At 31.7% G+C, this 20,428-nt stretch overlaps 1 protein-coding gene across 1 annotated transcript; it reads left to right on the forward strand.

Annotated features, from left to right (window-relative positions):
• Positions 1 to 965: 965 nt before the first annotated feature.
• On the forward strand, positions 966 to 11,040 carry LOC133181363 (NPC intracellular cholesterol transporter 2-like). The gene is made up of 4 exons (XM_061315880.1): positions 966 to 1,065; positions 4,659 to 4,766; positions 10,111 to 10,280; positions 10,870 to 11,040. Exons 1-4 carry the CDS (start codon positions 987 to 989, stop codon positions 11,038 to 11,040), a joined length of 528 nt encoding a protein of 175 aa, XP_061171864.1. The 5' UTR covers positions 966 to 986.
• Positions 11,041 to 20,428: the final 9,388 nt, after the last annotated feature.

Consider the following 20,428-nt stretch of genomic DNA (forward strand, 5'->3'; position numbering starts at 1 on the left):
CCCCACCCCTGGGGCCCCAGGGGGGCAGGGACCATGAAATTCACAATTTGTTTTTCCCTTCGCCCAAAAAAGCTATATGCCAAAATTGGTTGAAATTGGTTGAGCGGTTCTAGAGAAGAAATTGAAAATGACGACGCACGACGACGGACAAAAACGGATAGCAATAGGTCACCTGAGTGACTCAGGTGACCTAAAAATTCCCCCATGTGCAAATATATTTTAAAGTTTGACAACTTAAAATTTGACATTCAATTTTTAAAGGGCAGATGCTGTGTAGTAGAAACATCTGAGATATATTATTTCATCATGTTTACTTTAAACAAACTAATTTAGACTTCAAGGTTATTTTTCAGGCGTTAACAGGAATGTTGTTTTTTTTTAATCCCTAACAAAAATAATATAATTATTAATTAACTAAAGTTTACAAAAATTAGCTTTATTTTAAAATAGTAAACGGTTGTGTTCTCAGGTAATTTCTTTTGCTTACATTTTTGTGAATAAGAACTTGTTAGAATTGTTTTGTAGAATGTAAATTTTGAGGTTAAAAGACATATATGCATTTATAGTTACATTGGACTTTCTATATTTTACTGATTGGTTTGCATCATACATCGTTTGCGCTCTAAACGTTCTTAGTGAACACAGAAACACAGTAAAATCGCCAAATTGACACTGTTTTCTGGACTTTTACGGAGAGTAAACAATTTTCAAGAATACTTTTATCGCAAATTAATGTGTAAATTTAAATTATCTCATTGAATGTTTGCATTTAGGGTTATTCTGAACCATTAACCATTCTGAACCATTGTGAAAGTGCATAGAAAGGTCATCAAAGTTCTTTTATTGTTTACCGTTTATCCTTATTATGTATAAGGTTAAATTCAAGTATAAAGGTAGTCTTTGCACTATTGATAACAGATCTTATCTTCGTCTCTTGCCTTTCTGAACTTAAAACTTCACAATAATCTGCTCTTCACTGGATTACCATGACTGGAAAATTATTAGTCTTTATTTTTATTGCATATGCTGCAAAAGAAGTTAGTTCTATTGTTTTCAAAGACTGTGGTAAGATTTCGATAACATTTAATGTTTATAGTAAGGTATGCATTGTAAAGTATATTCGTTCCAATGATGAAATTCAACAATAATGCAAATTAACAAAAGATATTTCCAACGAGTTCAAACGGTGAAAATATTGTATAAAGAGTAATTTTCGCCCCGTTTTATTTCCACCCTTTTCGACTTTCAAACAGTAATTCGCCCAGACACAGTTGCGTTGAAGAGTTATTGCTGTCTTTACTGAATTGACCTGAATTCAAATTTGCCTACTTGCAACGATGGCGACAGGGGCGAAAATTTTCCTGTATGCAGTATTCTGGACAAAACAGTTTCAATTATTAGTTTTGCAAATTAATTTCCAAACCGCTTGCACAATAAACCACCATTAGATTGATTGATTGATTTATGTAGTTTTACGTCCCATTCGAGAATTTTTCACTCAGATAGAGACATCACCATATACCAGTGAAGGGCTTCAAATTTAGACCTTTACTCGGCACTAAGGGCCATTGAGCAGTGAGGGTTCTTTATCGTGCCGTCGCCTATCGTGACAGCGGGCCTCGGTTTTTAAGGTCTCAACCGAAAGTCCCTCAACTTTCACTTCAAAGTGCCGAGCGCTTGGCAAAGAAACAGTCTCTACCTATTCTTTTTTTTTTTTTTTAATTTTTTTTTATCGATTTAGGTCATTCGCGGCCATGATTCGAACACACGACCTTCCGATCACGGAGCGAGCGCTCTACCGACTGAGCTACCGTGACGACTAACCACCATTAGAAAAATTCTTCTAAAATATTGATAAATATAAATGAGAATGTGGTCATTTAAGAAAGAATCTGGAGGTCATGTGACTGGATTATAAACAAACAAATTTCGTACCATTTTGTGTGTCTTACACATAATAGGAGACCATATAGGAAAGAAACTGGGTAACATGTGACTGCCCATAAGCGAACAGATTGTCTTATCATTTTGCACGTTTTTATTTTGAAAAGAATCTGGAAATCATGAGACTGGACTGTGAACGAACAATATGTCTTATTTTCAACGAAAGAAATTGCTTTTAGAGATCTTCGTTTCATAGCGATTGGGTTACTGAGGACAATGAAATGACAATCATTCTTTAAAAAAATAGTAAGTTGATTGATAAGAAGAATGTTAAAACTATGAATGAAATTTTATTGGTTTTTATCATAAGTTGACCTTAAAACATGACACATAGGCTAACACTATTGAATGTATTTTTGACTTTCTATTAAAATTTTTTTCTCCGGAAACATCGTGATATTTTTGCTAAATTGGTTAATATTCCCATACGGAAGAAATTCTCTTAGTTTCCAGAAGGAGAGGTTTTGAAACTCAAATCAAATACAAGCATGCAAATGTATATTCCCAAAAGGGAGTATGCATTAGAGGTGCGTAAAAACCCTTTAGCATAAACTGTAGACAGTGGGTAGAACCTGAACACCTACTGCTTACGAGGGTGATTGAAATGTAATCTACTAAAACAAATGAAAGAAATGACATGACCATGGATTGCGTCACATTCTCTCAATGTATTAGATTAGGATCCTTACTCAATGAAAGCTCCTCTGTTATTGAAATTATTTATTTCATATGCAAAAAGAGTTACCGAGAGAATTGAAAATGTTGTGAAAAGTATACTGATATAAAAGTCTTTTTTCCACGTAAATAGAGTGCTTTATTATACTGAAAGTCGTTTTAATTCCACTGTGTTAAAATTTCACGATTTCTGAAAAAGTACCAATCGATGGCTATAATTTCACGCTGCAAGAAATTAATTCAAATTTCATATAAGCATTTAAAAGTTTTTAAAAACTAATGATAGCATTCACTATGGGTTTAATTTCGAGGAAAAATGATGAATCGCGAACATAGTGAAATTAAAACCATCGTGATTATTTGTCAATCTACAGTATTTAAAGACCCTCTATCACCAAAGAGTTCCAATGCTATGGTATTTTATGTAGTAAATGTGATCTACCTATCTATTTAAAATCTATTAAACTGAAAACTAGAGTGTAGTATATAGTTTGAATTCAATTCAAGTATTTTCAACATTACCTATACTTGTATATTAGACCAAGATGAAGTCATTGAATACTTAATTTACCTATGTATTCTCCATTTAAGTAAGTTATGGTGATTTCCATTCAGCAGTATTTTGTTTTCTTTGAACAATATACAAATTTGTAAAAGTCCAAAAACATTTATCATCAGTGTATTCCTATACATGTTCCTTAATCCATTGTATATGTTTGTCTTAATAGTGAATTAAAATGTACAAATTACTGTCACTGTTTTAAACGATAAACTTTTAGGAAAAGGTCATTTGATTCTTAATAATGTTTATTATATAATATAATACAGTTATGAATACGAGTTCGATTTGTATATGACTGTATAAAACTTTGAATCATTGGTGATCCATGTATTTATCATCATGCTGACGTGTGAAATGTATGAACAGGCTATAATGACTGAACTCTCTTTATGTAGCTGACTGAGGAAAACAAGTCGATCCATTCGTGACATCTGTGTCAAGAAGTGAACAGAATATGTTACAATAAATTTAATCTCTTAGACGACTAAATTCTGAAATCACATACTAGTGCAATACATGAAAAGTGCTAAAATTGAGTTGTTTTTATTGGATAAACTAAATGTAAAATACAAAAGAAAATGTAACATATGAGAGTAGGCAAAGAGTACTAAGTGAAAGAATCTTCTGGTCATATGTTGATGTCAATATAAAATGTTTGGAAGATCAGTTTAACTATGAATACCATTGTAATCAACGTCCATACAAAATATAGTTATACAGACTTTTGATATACTCCTCTATGAAAAGGAATTCAATAGCTTTAGGTTCTGTCCCCCCACCCCCACCCCCTTCTACCCTTTGTCTATTTATAATTGATTTGCAGACCATGAAATTATAAAGAATTATTGTAATATACTTGAAAATGAGGTGGAATTAAGAAAGAGGGTCTCGGAAGAGATGTCAATATTAAAAACCTTTATCTCTAGGGAAAGACAATACTACAAAATGTTGTTTCCTTTAATCTGATCATTATATATTTATAATTTTTTTTATATATAGATTGAATTGTAAAACAATGATATTGATGACATAAATGAATGGTGTGAAGTGAAAACTTAAGACTCTCAGTCGACGTTGGTTATTGATAAAATAATTGAGGAAATATGTTGGGTTTTGAGAGACGCAATTGCTTGCAATTTTCTCTGAATGCTTATTGGTTATTGAAGAAAAAAATGCTTTCTGAATGATGCAGTGCATACATGTATGTACTCGTTTTTATTGAAATACGTATCCTTATGAGAGATAATGTCAATATGGTTTTGTCGGGTTTCAAAATAATTAATCAATAATGGCCTCTTTTACATATATGGACTTTTATTATTAAGAATGTTAATGTACAGAATTTTACAGATTACTCTAGAACCATGATAAATGTACAATTTTAATTAAAACATTAAAATAATATATACTGTTTCTCTTCATTTCAGAGATTGGGATCTTTTTTATAAATAGTAAAAACTGAGTCACTTACTTTCAGGGTCAGTCTCGGGAAAGGTTTTATCGGTAAATGTATCAGGATGCGACAGCGAACCTTGTATATTTTATTCACAGACCAAAGAAACACTTAATGCAACATTTACCTCAAGTGAGTTTTACTAAGCGGTATTTCTATTTATATTTACAAGTATGCTTTTATACGAATGCCCGTTGAGACCAGTTCAAAGAAAGAAATATTTTTTATTGCGTTTAAACGCAATAATCATTGCGTTTAAACACAAAAGATTGCGTTTAACGAGGTTTGCTCCTGAGCTTTTGAGCAGATTCTTATCTTAACCTATATTTCAAAAATTCTGCATAATGTTTTAATTCTTAAAATAAATTTGGATTCTACAATGCCAATTTAACTATATTCAGTTAAAACTCCATGATTAAATTCCATACCAAAAGCATTAAGTGAGGAACTATATTTTGTGGCGGAAGGGTTTTTTTTTTTTTTAGAAGAAAATGATCATTTTTTTCTCTTTCGAAGTATTTAAAGTATGTTAAGTTTGGATTCCTATTTTTACATGCAGGCTGCACATATAGTTATTTTGTGCAGTGGACTGTTTTATAATGGTCCTAAATTACCTATTAAATAAACTGTCATGAATTCTATCATCATATTTTATAAATATAGCAAATATATTGTGGAAATGAAGTAAAAAATAGCTCTAATTTAAGCTTAAAATTAGCACTATTTTAGTAATATCTAAAAATTAACATCACAGACCCCCACTTTTAATTTTCTTTTCTGAATATATACGATACTTTTAACCATTCTTTTTAAATTCAGTAAAATGTCATTACTTTCAAATGATTTTTTTGCTTGTTAAATTTTAATGCCAGAAAAATGAAAATGTTTGAGTGCAAAAAGGTCAAATAATTGAACATGCGGAGTAATTCGAAAATTTCTTCGTTGTTACAAATTTTAATGTGTCTATTTAAGATGAAATAAGACTGTGTTTGTTCACCATAATTTATTTGAACAAAAAATATTGAAGGAAAAACTTTAAAAATTGATTTATGTGTAAGAGGTATTTACAGTGCAAAAAGGTCAAACTAAATGCTCTGTAGCGCAAAAAGAAGCGCATTGACCCCCATTTTTTGTTTTGAATTTTAATAAAGCTATGTGTATAAATTCTAAAAATATACTTGCATGATAAAAAATTCTCATTACTTTTGATGGCAGGATCCAACCTCCTTAATCGCAATGTATATCAATGTATATTGCGTTTAAACGCAAAACACTTTGCGTTTAATCACAAAAGATTGCGATTAAACGCAATCTTTTGCGTTTAAACGCAATAATATTGCGATTAAACGCAATACTTTTTGCGTTTAAACTTGGGATGTCAAAATATTTATTTTCCCTTGTCGAATATTCGATTCCATTATTCGAACGATAGTCGATTATTCGGAACATTTTCTGAAAATAAAGTTTTATTTCAAACTTCACTGGTGCACGACTTATTTATAACTCAAAAACCCTTTTACTTAAATATGTTTAAAAAGTAACACAAGAATTAATGCAACGTAACATTTGATAGCATGATTATATGAAATAAATTTAGAAATCTAATTCTCCAAAATTTATGATTTCCCCATCAATCCAATTCATAAATTAGTGTGTACATGCAGAGTGAGCATTCAAAAATTGCTAGCCGATATTTTTAAAAGCTTATTATGAAATAAATTGGGGGGTGGGGGGGGGTGGGGGGGGTGTAATTTCACACTATCCAAACACCAGGTGGTTGTTAAATTGTTAAACAGTAAGTAACTGCTTATTCATTAATTGATTGCTTTGGCTATCAGAATGTCCTTAATTATAAACAGTTTAAAAATGCAAGCGAATTGTTTTAATAATTATCAAAGCGTCAAAACATGTCACAGCTATGGTTTGTTCCTTGCATTTGAGCAATCTTAAAATAAAAGATAATTGGTACATCGTACAAAATCAAGTCCAATTGATTATTTTACAAAGCCCAGTATATATATTGATGGTTGATTATTTAAGAAATAAATTTAATTTTTGAAGATTCATGAGGACAACTACGACGCTTCACGCCGGCATATTTCATGAAGCGCGTTAGCGCTTCATGATAAATATGCCGGCGTGAAGCGTTGTAGTTCATGTCCTCATGAATCTTCAAATATTAAATTCATTTCTTATATTTACATTATTTTTCTGATGAGTTTCCACAAGTTACGCGATTCAAATGTCATTTTTGAAGCAAAACAGTTTGCACTATAGTTTTGACGTCAAATACGGTATTATGACGTCACAATGGAGATATTCTTGCTCATCTCATGCTAGTTCATGAGAAATGAACAATCATCTAATTTGCAAAGAATCTTAAGGAAAAATACTTGGAAATGTAAATATTACAAAAACAACGCAAGCAGTAACTGATAGATAATTCTTGCGGTAGTGAAGCATTTATTAGTACTTTACTTTCTATCCACACACGGAAAATCAAGTTTTTTTATGGAGGAAAATTATCTTATCAACTTCTCCGAGGAAAGACGGTTTCTCAATTTTGTAATGAAAATTTCATATTATTATCACTCTTTATTTGCATTTTTAAAATTATAATATTCGAATGTCGTTTCATTATTCGATCGTCGGTCCATTCGACTGACAATCGAATAGTCGACTATTCGTTGACATCCCTAGTTTAAACGCAATAATATTTTTGCGGTTAAACGCAATAATTTTTGCCATTAAGTGCAATAATTTTTGCGTTTAAACGCAATAATATTTCGATTAAACGCAATAATTTTGCGATTAAACGCAATAATGTTGTGTTTAAACGCAATTATCTTTGCGTTTAAATGCAATAATCCTTCCTTTTAAGGATTCATTTTGCATTTAAACATAATGATACTGTAGTTTCAAAATTAGACATCAATAAGCCAAAGCTTACTAGGTTCCGACACTTCAGAGAACCGTTTGGTTCTGCGTCTTTTTGCAAAATTTTCCAGTTTATGAAAATTGTAGTAAAACAATGGCATCCTAACAACCAGAGTGTCTTAAATGTATTAGAACCCAACACTCATAATGAAGCCTTTGATCAATTGCTTACGTATCACATCGTTTCAGTAGTATTAATAAAAACTTGTCAATTTCATAGTACACATCGCTCAATCTGTTTTCATTTGATTTTGATCTCAAATGATTCCATCACCTATGTTCTTGTGTTTTCTGTATGCAACCGTAGGAAAGGTTGTGAATACACATTTAAGTCTAAATAATACATCATGTTGTACGTACATGTAATTCCAACATTTCATTAGTTCTTTCCTGAACCCATTTATACATGAGTTAAACTTTGTAACCGCAACGTGGGGGATAGTTTTTTAAAAATTATTTTTCCTTCTTTAGTCTTTTATTTAGAAGGTCCATTCTAATTGTTTGCAGAAATTATTTCAAAGTAGGAAAAATAACAAAATAGAAAAGTGATTTGTGATTGTAAGCAACTGACCAAATCTTCGTTAAGAATATAGCGATAAAAAGACATGTTTCGTTCTTAGGTTTCTTTGTTTTTACAACCCAACATTTTTTTCTCCTCTCAAATCAGTGATTTATCCTTTCAGATAGCGTTTGCTCGGAGGAATCTGATACTATAAAGCTAGACATTAAACAATTTTCTTATAAGTAAAAAAGAAAGAAATATAATATATCAGTTTATGTGGGTCCGTTGTATTCTGCAAGATTTAATACAATTGATTGCCTTTAATCACAAAGATTATTGCGTTTAAACGCAAAGATTATTGCGTTTAAACGCAAAGATTATTGCGTTTAATCGCAAAAGTATTGCATTTAATCGCAATATGATTGCGTTTTAACGCAAACAGTATTATGTTTAATCGCAAAATGATTGCGTTTAAACGCAAAAGATTGCGTTTAATCGCAATCTTTTTGCGATTTAACACAAAGTGTTTTGCGTTTAAACACAATATACATTACGATTTAACGCAATCTTTTGCGTTTAAACGCAATGATTATTGCGATTAAACGCAATGTTTTGCGTTTAAACGCAACAATTATTGCGTTTAAACGCAATAAAAAATATTTCTTTCTCTGAACTGGCCTCAACGGGCTTCCGTACTTTAAAACACATATACCAAATTGTAATTTTTTAATTTCGTTTATTGATAAATCCACACTATAGAGCAAAGTTTAAATATGTATTTTTATTTTGTGTTGAATAAAATTAGTATCGGGTACTTGAAACCTCCTGGAATTCAATATTGAAACCTATTACAAAATGCACTTTTACTCCACTATTATTTGGATTTTAATTTATTTCAAAATTAAGGATTATCTCCCTCAAGCATAGCTCTGATCCTTCGACGTATTTGGCTCCAGTCTTTGGCACTTTTTTCAGCGCTTCAAAGTCTTTTTTTATTTACCTATTTTGGATGTTCAACCTTTCGGCATGAGCATCACTGAAGAGACATAATTTGTCGAAATGCGCATCTGGTGCATCAGAATTAGTACCGTATATGATTTACATTATGACCCCCTGGGTCGAGGCCTCTGCTGGTGGACTGTTAGTTCCCGAGGGTCTCTACAGCCTAGTATCTAAGTACTTCGCTACTAGTTTAAAAATACGGATATATATGTAATTGCTGTGGTAAAATTTAGAAATTTATTCCAAAATTAAGGATCATCTCCCTCATGCATAGCTCTGATCCTACGACGTATTTGGCTCCAGTCTTTGGCACTTTTTTTCAGCTCTTCGAAGTCTTTTTATTTAAGTATTTTGGATTTCCAACCTTTCGGCGTGAGCATCACTGAAGAGACATAATTTGTCGATTTGCGCATCTATTGCATCAAAAGTTGTACCGTATATGATTTACATTGGAAAGATGCTATGTTGTTACTTAAATCTGTTTTTGAATACTTTTTGTAAAGCACAGCGTTAAGGAAAGCGAAAGCATTTAAACAAGGATTAATTAGAAAATTTGAGCGTTACCCTCACATCATGCATATGGTTATCTATATCAGACTGCATGATATTCTGTATTTTAAACACAACTAAAATGTGTTACTGAATGTACATTTGCTTATTAGATGCCATTTATCAAACTATAAAAAAGTGAAGAAAACGAACAGTGGTCAATCTCATAAATCGTATATAAAAAAAGATTCAAAATACATAGACCCTGAAAACACCAAAGGTAGGATCAGGTACCTAAGATAGGCATCCCATCTTTACCGTTCACACCCGCTGTGAACTCTTCCTTTTGATCAGGCAAAAGGAGTTATCCCTAACCAAAATAAGAATGAAAATTATGGCTTAAAAATTGGCATGAAACACTACAGTCAAAATTTACACTGGCATCAGATCGCTCTTCAAATAGAAAGTTATTCAATGGTAACTGACACAGTCACCTGTCACAGTGTTTACATTCCTGAATTTTTTTTTTCGTATCTATTCTAACAGATGTGGCATCAACAAAACCAACAACGCAAGTAACAGGAATCATAGGGGGCGTTCCGATTTCATTTCCGGCAGAGAAAAACACTTGTGTCAGTCAGACGAAATGTCCTATTCAGCCAGAGCAGCAAAACACATTTTCTATCACAGTGAATGTTTTGAAAGAATATCCTCACGTAAGAGAGTCTTTTGAAATAGGAAGCTTAAAGTTAAATACCAAAAAGAGATCAATTAGGATATAAACGACGACAAAAAGTTGAATCAGGAATGAAATACAGTGTAACAGAATGATTTTTTTTTAAATCAAACTTATTGATCATAAATGTATGTTTTGGAATCCATGAGTTTTGTCGTAAAAAGAATGATCATATTCAAAGATGCATGTTTCTAGAAAAAAATATAATCATCATCATCCTATTTTGGTAGAAGAAATCTGTTTTTGGAATATTGCAAACGTGCCTAGAGCGAAAATATATTTGCAAAATTTCACTTATCTCACCCAAACAATCAATTAAGAAAGGTGGTGTTTTGTATAACTTACGCCTCCATTGTTTGTTTTTGTCTATGTCTGGTTTAAAATCTCTTAATGCCTCATTTTATTCAATCTTAACGATAAAGGAATATTGGTTTTGACAAAGAGCTTAATAATATCTTCAACAGTCAAAACTAATAATATATATTTATTACAAAAATGCAGACGCCTTAAAATTATGAGATGTCGTGCATGTTTTTTTTTTATAACAAGTTATTTGATTTGTATTGTAGATAAGTCTTTTGGTTAAAACAGAAGTTCGGGACGATACTGGAAAAGATATATTCTGTTTTGTTTTTCCTGCACAAATAAAACCTAAGCCATATTTCTTTTTATCATTATTATTACATTTTTACAATGGACTGCGTTATATAGAATATTGTGTTGAATTTGTTTTTGAATGATTATGTTTAAAGGGGCACAGAAACAGTTTTGAAATGTATATCCTTCAAAATTGTCGGTAGAATTTCATGATCTATATGATGTAATGGCGTTTCAGACTGTTTCAGACTGATGTATTGGTTGGTTGTATATTTCTGTCTGCAATTTTAATGAACAATTTTCCATAAAGTTTTTGTCAGAAACTTTAAGATATATTCAAATTCTACTTTAGAATTACATGTAAGTCTATCCATAGTGTGGCATGAATTTCTCATCATTTTTTAATTAATAATGTCTTTGAAACATAAAAATAACCATTGCATGACTGTCATCCATCGCATCTTGTACTTTCAGAACTTTTAAGTATGTATCTGATAATTAAAAAGTATGATATTATTTAAATCCGAATTATTATGAGGTGAAGTAATGGTACGTGTATGTTACATTCACCCGGTCTATCTCACCCATTCTTTAGATGCGGTGGCACTTAAAAAGGAAGAATTAAATAAAAATTATATACGTATTCATAATTCAACTTTTTGCGTTCATAAGACCATCCTAGTTCAGTAAAGTAAAGTTCAGACTAAACGTTACTTTTTTGTCTACACATTTTCTTTCAAGAAGTATTTTTTAATCTGTCTGAATGCAAATTTTACCTTTTTGTATTGTATTCTGAGGCATCGTCATTATCATTTTGTAAATTGCGTCTTTTCAAAGGAAATTATCTGTTTTCTACATTTCAATATCTGAATTTCTTTGAGATACAATGAAAAATTGGTCGCAAACCCTATGGAAACATCATACATCCAACAGTAGACGTAGACAAGAAAGCAGATTAGGATCTATAATATAATTTCCTTGTCAATGTAATACCAAAGGGAAATGAATTTCGTAATTTAAAACAAATCTCTTTGCCTGTGGTTAGTAAGTGCGCTTTTCCATGACCATCAAATAGACAGAAGTTCTAAAGGAATATTTGATTCTTTATTCCACAAAGGTAATTTAAAAGCATTATTATAAAAGTGAAAGATAGTTTATACACATTTCTTTTAAAATGCATATGTAATTTCAGGGATTTTATTCTTTCAGTCCATTGACAAAACACGAACTATGATTAACACAGATTTACGAATGGACGCGAAAGAAATCAGTTAACGGTTCTTTCTGGGTTACTTATCAAATGGGGCTGGACATTATGCAAGATTCTTTCAGAAAATCTTAACACTTCAGAGCCATTCTCTGCAATGACTCAGACTCGTATAATAGCTACGGCACGCATAGGCACAGGATTTCTTCAAACTCACAAAGGATATAAATATTTGATACCATATACTCATATCAAGCAAGAATTGGTTGCTATGTTTTGCATGGTAACATGTCCCTAAATTTGAAAAATTGCATTTTTTAAACATGTTTAGAGTCCAATATTAACATTTGCAGCAATACAGAAAAGTGATAGTGATATTCTTAAAGTCAAATACTTGATGTCTTACTGTAGATCACTTTATTTTCGCGAGATAGCTTTTTGGTATTTATAAGCGAGACAAAATTTTCGCGAGCTACGCTCTTTGTTGTATATAATCTTTAACAATACAAATATACGCGAGAATAAAATTTTCGCGAGCAGACAGACTCATATAATTACGCGAAAATAAAGTTCTCGCGAATAAAAAGTTATTTACAGTATATGCATGATAAAAATATTTGGGACAACAACAATTACATACGTTACCATAAAAACAAGGTATTGAAAGGAATTATTTTAATTTTAAATATTCACTTTGATTAGTCATACATTCAAAAGATAATAGAGATTATTAGTTAAAATGCAACCAATTTACATGTATTGAGAAATATATCAATAACATATTTGATGTAGAAATGTGATATTTCTTACTGGTTTGAAATGGTTGCTATGGGAATAAGACCGAGAAGTTAATTCCAATTAACTCTCTGTACTTTTTCATCTGTTTTTATCTTTTTGCAGAGCACAATTCTCTTTGACTAGAAGGAAATTTTTGAAGTCAATAGTGTGGATTAAGTATCAATATTTCAAAAAGTTCAAAACTTAGCCTATAAATAGAGCGTTGTTGTTGAAATTGTATGAAAACATATCTAAAAATCTCAACAATATTTTACTTCCTTGTGTGCACATTCCAAAATTTCTGGCTGATATGTATTATATGTACACCAAACATGACTTTCAACTCTAGCTACCAAACAATTTGAACTGGATGTGAGAAGCTACCATATAGGGTTTAATACTGTCATGAAATTAACAAAACTTAACATTTTCCCTTAATTGGTAACCATACATGTAGCAAAAGTATTATTTCTTTTATCAAACTTGATCAATAAATGCGTTTGAACTTAAGTTCTGTCATTATTATTTAAAACATAGCCACAAGTTTAAGACTAGGATTGATATAACCTTTCTTGATCAGGTCAAATATTATCATTGTTTTTATAGTGTTGGTGATTGATGTTAATCATGTAACACCTATCATTAGTGATTACTGAGCATTTTTCAGCATTTAAAATCTACGCACACGTATCCATCGTTACCCTTTATTTAGAAATATATTTAAAAATATTTCTTTATAGCATAAATAGCAACAATGTATAATATTTTTGTGAGAGTGGCATTTTTGGTTTTCTTAGTCTTAATGAAACCCCAGTCACAATTCAAAAAAAAAGGCCAAAGGCCAACGGTTTTTGAGGCAAAAATAGGACTCTTCGGGCGACAGTCGGCGGTTCATCTGCCATTGCCTTGCCCGATTTTGACCCTATTCTTCGTCAGCCGACCAATTTTGTGTCCGTCGGTCCAAGATATAATTTTTTCATTTGAAGCAAGATATAATTTTTTCATTTGAAACAGCCATTGAATAACCCGTCCACTAACCCTCGATCATTGGGTTTTGGGTTTTCCGCAATTTCGGCTAACGGTGGAGAACAAACTTCGGCTTAGCGCTCGCTAATCGAGCGACGATTTGCCGACTTAAAAATATTTGAATTTTTAAAGTCATCGGTGTTCTTAGGAATTAATGTGACTGCTCGGCGTCGCCCGATACTGGTGTCGGCCGATCATGTTTTTTTTTTCAGCGAAACAATTTGGTTGCCCGACAATCGGCTGAAATTTGACTCAGGATTAAGGATAAAAATAGATTCAAAATGCTAAAAATATATTCTTTTTGGTCTATAATTACTACTTTCTAGAACATATTCATAAAGACACAGAAGTAAAGAACCTTAATACCAGTACCTATAATTAAAACAAGAGAACAAGAGAAAAGAGCAACGGATTTCAGGTATCCATCAAAATCAAGTGTGAAGCTTAATTCTACATGCATACACTAAACTTTATGATAAACTTGAATACTTCAACTTTTTTATCGACATCTTCCCTTATTTATGGAGCAATAGTTTACGTCTTCCAGGTGATCTGATATACAAGGTTCTATTTCCGAACTCGAGACTGTCTATTGAAAAATAAGCTGATAATACAAGGATATCAACACTCTCATTTAAAGCCAACATTAGGAAAATTCCTCGGTCGATACAATAACCTTGTCGTTAAGTCGAATGTTGACTGACGTTTTTCATACAAATTGTTAGGTCATTATTTCACACCGAATTGTCTACAGATTTTCTCGTTTACTCGAACATGACAAAGAGCACACGTCGGGTGTGACTGGTCCATTGGGGATGCTTACTCCTCAATGGCACTTGACTCCACCTCTGTTTCCGAAGGTCCGGATTGCCTCTGTTCATTATTTGCATTGTTTCAATGGACTTTTGAGACTGATTACTGTTCGTTATCTTCATATTTTGTACACCAATACCTCTAAAGATAAGCATTTACTCATTGTATGAAAGCATATCGTCTGAAACAGATGTGGAATTTCTGCTCAAGTTCAGTCAAACCTTAGTTGTCTGCAGTGCCATTTAATGTCGTACTTAATGACAATAAATTTCATTAAAGAGCAATTCTTTGTAATCATTTAAATTTTGATTTTTTGGAAACTTTACTCATTGTTGTAGCTTGACATAAGAAAAATAAAGCAAACAAAATTTGGTTGACGTGTTTCTTGGTTGCCATGGTAACTGTCAGAAAAAAAATGAAAGATTGAAATTTGCAGCTGCTTTAAATCTGTATTGAACATTTATAAAGAATGAGAAAACCAATTTAACCATTCTCACAAATGCATTATACATCGTTGTCATTTGTCCTATAAAGAAATTATTTAGAACATACCAGGTATCTAAGTAAGCGGAAGCAATCGATACATTTGTCAAACATTATAAATGTTGAAAAACTCTCAATATTCAATTATACAAATTATGTATTACTTTTTCAATTTCAATTACCACTCAAGAATAACAAAAGAAATGTTTGACCTTATGTATAAAGGATATAACAATGTTATTCTAAAAATAACTTTCATGGTTGTCATGGTAACACAAGTATAGCAACACAAATGTCATGGCTAAGTTTTTATTAACACTGTTTTCTTAAGGAAAGACCAAAAAAAAAAAAATATCAAGACTGCCAAAAAATGTATCTTTAGAACCTTGTAACACAGATTACATTAAAAAATTGGAATTTATAAATACATTGTTTTGTAACCATGGAAACAACACACTAGTGATTTAAAGTAAAAATTCCTTGCTTGTTTAGAAATTAAGTTACTTTTTAATCAAGAAACATGTCTTACTCGCTTTAATTGTAGTTATCTGATAGAACTTAAGCAGAATATCATATTCTAATCAAGTTTGATCAAAGAAAAATCGTTGCTATAGTTACCAAGAAGGGAAAATGTTCATTTTTTTTTAATTTCGTAGCAAAATTGAACCCTATTTGATAGCTTCTTGCATCCAGTAAGAGATTGAATGGTAGCCAGAATTGAAGAGGATAGTTGTTTATAAATATTAATCAAAAAAGTTTTGTGAAATTTTCATTCAAAAACACATATCCAAGGGAAGAAATATGCTCTGTAAAAAGAGCGAAAACGATGAATACATACAGAGATTTAATTCGAAATCACTTATCGATATTATTGTCAAAGCAACCACTGCCAACCAATAAAAAAAAATCTTCTTCTTCCTTAAAATATGTTACAATATTCTTTCCTGATCTTGTGGTTTCTTTTGAACTTATACTTGCTTTTACATTTTGAATGGATGACTAAGCAAATCAAATGAATTAAATTTTTGCTTTTCAATAATTTGTTTCCCTAGTAACGTATGTAATAACTTGTGACCGAAGTATTTTTTATGATGCATATAAAACATCAAGTCTTTGACTTTTTAAAATAACCATTGTCACTTTTCTGTATTGTAGCAAACATTAATAATTGGACTCAGAACATGTTTTAAAACATGCTATTTTACAATCTTTGGGATGTGTTGTCGTGGTAGCCATGACACATCGCAAGCGATTTTTGCCTTCTATGAAATAATGGTATCATTAAGTATCTTTATCATAACAAGTTTGTAAAAATCTGTTCCTATATATTGAGTTAAGGTCATCACAAAAAATGGCTCTTAAAACTTCATAGTTAAATAATAGAAGGGGTTCCATTAGCGTACCGGAGAGATGAGTTTCTTTCATACGGTAAATTACCGCAAGGAAAATTGCGCCATCAATGAATGTACCATCTTTTTGGAGTTTTCTTTCAAAGGTTTTAAGTTTTTTTTCCATTCAATTGTAATATTTCTTCTTTAATTTAATCAAGGAACATTTTTATTTCCATTCCTCTTCAACAAATCTTAAGAGTCTGCTATTTATTTATCTAGGACCTTTGAAATGAATTTATATAAAAAAAAAATCTGCATTTCTTCTGAAAAATAATTTTCAACTTTAGGTGTCGATACCAAACCCTACCATTATTCCACAGAAAAAAAACTCTTTTTTTTCCATTGTAGCATTGTCCTATGCTATGCCTATTTCATCTGATGATCATGCAGAGCCATTATCCCTGAACAGGCGAAATCCCTGAGGACATACTGTTCAAAGTTACAAATGCAATTATGTGTAATCCAAGGAATTATCAAATGGCATAATTTATAGTATACTTTCAGAAAATGTATGAGTTTTGAATTCCCAAACTTCCTCACAATAGTTTACGAACCAATACAAATAACACACAAATTTGAATGGTGCTTAAAATATGCTGACTCTAAATTCCTTTTAACTGATTTTTTTTCAATCACCCTTGTGTTTTTCCAACAGGTTTTTTCCTGTTTTCCGCTGCAAAAGCATAAATTTAGGGACAAATTCTGTCTCCCTGTCAAACACCATTAAACATTGGAACAACGATAAAGTGATTAAAATCTTTCTTGGTTCGAATTATTATACCCGCACTTGCTAAAGAAAGTTCGGGTATATTGTTGTTATCCTGGTCCGTCCGTCTGTCACACTTTCTTCTTTCTCAAACTGCTCTAGCATTTTAAGCAGAAACCAACTCATGAATATGTGCAGAAGATTTTAAAATTTTCAATTTCACCCTGAGGGTCATATGAGGATTAAAAAACGTCCATTTTTCTACAAAAATCTGATTCCCTGAATTCCTCATGTCTACAGGACACTTGGGAGTGTCCTGTAGATAAGTATTAATGTTTTGGAATTTTGATTTTCACCCAAGAAGTGATTGTGGGTCAAAAAACGACGCTTTTCTACAAAAACCTGGTTCCCCGAACTTCTCTGACTAATCTTACAGTAACTATACAAACCTGGTCCCTGAAGTCCTGTTACATTTTTTGCGGTAACCAACTCATCTTTTGGAATATAATTGATAATGTTTTGTAGATGTGCAATAAGGTTTTGGAATTTCGATTTTCACCCTTGGGGCGATTAGGGTTCAAAAAATGTAGTTTTTTCTGCAAAAGACCTGGTTCTCTGAATTCTTCTTACATTTTTTTTCAGTAGCCCAATCATATTTAGGAATGTGATTTGGAGTGTCCTCTAAGTATACAATAACGTTTCAGAATTTCTCACCCTGGGGGCGATTGGGATCAGAAAACGTTTTTCAACATAAACCTGGTTCCCTGAAGTCCTCTTACATTTTTTTGCATTAACCAACTCATCTTTTGGAATATGGTTCTTGGTGTGCTGTTGATGTGGAATAAGATTCCAGAAGTTCAGTTTTCACCCTTGCGTCGATTGGTGGACAAAACCGTCGTCTTTTGCAAATGCCTGGTTCCCTAAATTTTTCTTACATTTTTTGCACCAGACCCTTCACATTTTGGAATCTGATTGGGAGTGCCCTGTACATGTGCAGCAATGTTTTTGAATTCCGATTTTCACCCTGGGGAAAAATGGGGGTAATAAAATACTTCTACAAAAACCTGGTTCCTTTAACTCCTCTTACATTTTTGCAGAAGCTAATTTATCTTTTGGAATATGATTGGTGATCTCCTATATATGTGCAACAAGGTTTTAGAATTTCGATTTTTACACGAGGGATTGAGAGGATTGGGGGTCAAAAGGCGTCGTTTTGCTACAAAAAGTGGTTCCCTTAACTCCTCTTTTATTTTTTCCAGTTGCCTACTCATATTTTGGAATATGATTTGAAGTGTAATATAGACGTGAAATAAGGTTTTTGAAATTTCGATTTTTACCCTGGAGGACGACTTGGGGGTCGAAAACCTGCTTCGCTTCTCTTACCTCCTCTTTCATTTTTTGTTGTAACCAACTCATTTTTTGGAATATGATTGGGAATGTCCTGTAGATGCTCAATAAGTTTTCACTGGGGGCCAAATGGGTGTCAAAAAGATATTTATATTAAAAAAAAACAAAAAAATTCCCTTAATTCTTCTAAAATTTTCACAGCAGCTCAATCATATTTTCGAAGAAGTCTATGTGTGTCCTGTAAATGTGCATTTAGGTTTAGGTATCTTGACTTTTCACCCAGGGGTGGTTGGGGTTTGAAAACCTAATTTTTTGTAACATATAGAATTATTATGGCTTCCTCCCTTGTTACTAAAATATTAAGATGAGTACATTTAGATACTAACACCTAAGTGGAGGTCTTACAGTATGTAGTTTTTATTACATATCCTGAAATATAGTCATTATAGAACTTCAAACACACACACTTCTAATTTAAATGATTTCGGAGACTGATGATGTCTCATGAAAAGTCGTTGAAAGTTACATAGACTACAGGTATGATTTAGTTGATAGATAATTAAGGGTGTTTGGTCTGTTAGTGTCATACCTCACATATGGCATGACATACCCCACATATGGGATTCAACTTTATTTTAAAAAACAATGGAGGTTAAGGGAAAAAATAGAAAATTCAATAATTTATACATAAGATAATTCTGCATTCACTAGAATATTTTGGTAAAATTCAGTAAAAGTACCTCAGTTTCGAAGCCCCCGTATACAAACATCTTATATGTCTTTCTCCATTTATATTATCTTACTGAGCAAATAGAAAATGTACCCTAAACGACCTTCAAATAGAAACAGCGCAGATTTTTTTTTCTTACAGATAACGTGTCAGGTGTTATATTCACAATAAACCTAATGTGAAAGTCATAAACTTCATTTGTGCTCAACAATGATTATTTAAGACTTATGGGAGGGATAGTAGAAAGTATACACCTCCAAGAAAATACAGGTAAGTTATACTAATTTGAATTTACTACTTTTCTTATCAGTTTTTGAATCTAAATGTAAGGGATTCTTATCACGTACACGAACGTTCGACGCACGTGTTTACGAGCAAACACTAAATTATACCTGTAAATAAAAATGCTGTAACGTCGATACCGCTAAAGATGATGATTTTTTATTTAGACAATTAATGTGTAAATAAAAACATACATAAGGCTCGGGTATTGGTTTATTGACACACCAGAATAAGAATGATGTCATATTCATGCATACCCTGTATTTATTATTTATCTTTATATTGACTTCATCTCTTAATAGTCATGATTAATTATTCATTAATTAGTCCCTTAAATTGTTGATAAAAATCAATAGCTGATTTTTTAAAAATTATTTTTTATTTAAATATACCTTAAAAAGTTAAATGTTTTTACCTATTGCGAAAAATACATGCTATGAGTATCCAGTAATAAGTAAGTTTAGTATATGATATTCCTTTAAACTGCAGAAAAACAACAGGTACTTGCATTTTAAACACACTTTAACCTCCATGTGGATATTCACGTAAGTTACAATCAATTTTACACAATCATTTTAGTTACGTACATATGCAGGACCAATTAAGTCATAATTTAACTGTTAAATTTGTTCACAGTTATGTTGTTATATTGCTTTTATTATTGGAAAGCTGAATTTAAAAAAAAAGCCTTTTTCATGCATGATTATGATTGTACTTTGAAATTTTAGAATTTTACTTCAAAAAAATTTTTCTTTCAAAAAGTTTTTTT

The sequence above is a fragment of the Saccostrea echinata genome, unplaced genomic scaffold (genome assembly GCF_033153115.1).
Source record: "Saccostrea echinata isolate AGI-Se365-2 ecotype Australia unplaced genomic scaffold, CSIRO_AGI_Sech_v1 ptg000008l, whole genome shotgun sequence".
NCBI classification, from domain to species: domain Eukaryota; kingdom Metazoa; phylum Mollusca; class Bivalvia; order Ostreida; family Ostreidae; genus Saccostrea; species Saccostrea echinata.

Bases quoted from the DNA above. Each gene is read 5' to 3' on its own strand.
- LOC133181363 (XM_061315880.1), top strand. From the start codon at position 987: ATGACTGGAAAATTATTAGTCTTTATTTTTATTGCATATGCTGCAAAA. The intron at 1,066-4,658 runs GTAAGATTTCGA...ACTTACTTTCAG, and splicing joins TATTGTTTTCAAAGACTGTG to GGTCAGTCTCGGGAAAGGTT. The intron at 4,767-10,110 runs GTGAGTTTTACT...CTATTCTAACAG, and splicing joins TAATGCAACATTTACCTCAA to ATGTGGCATCAACAAAACCA.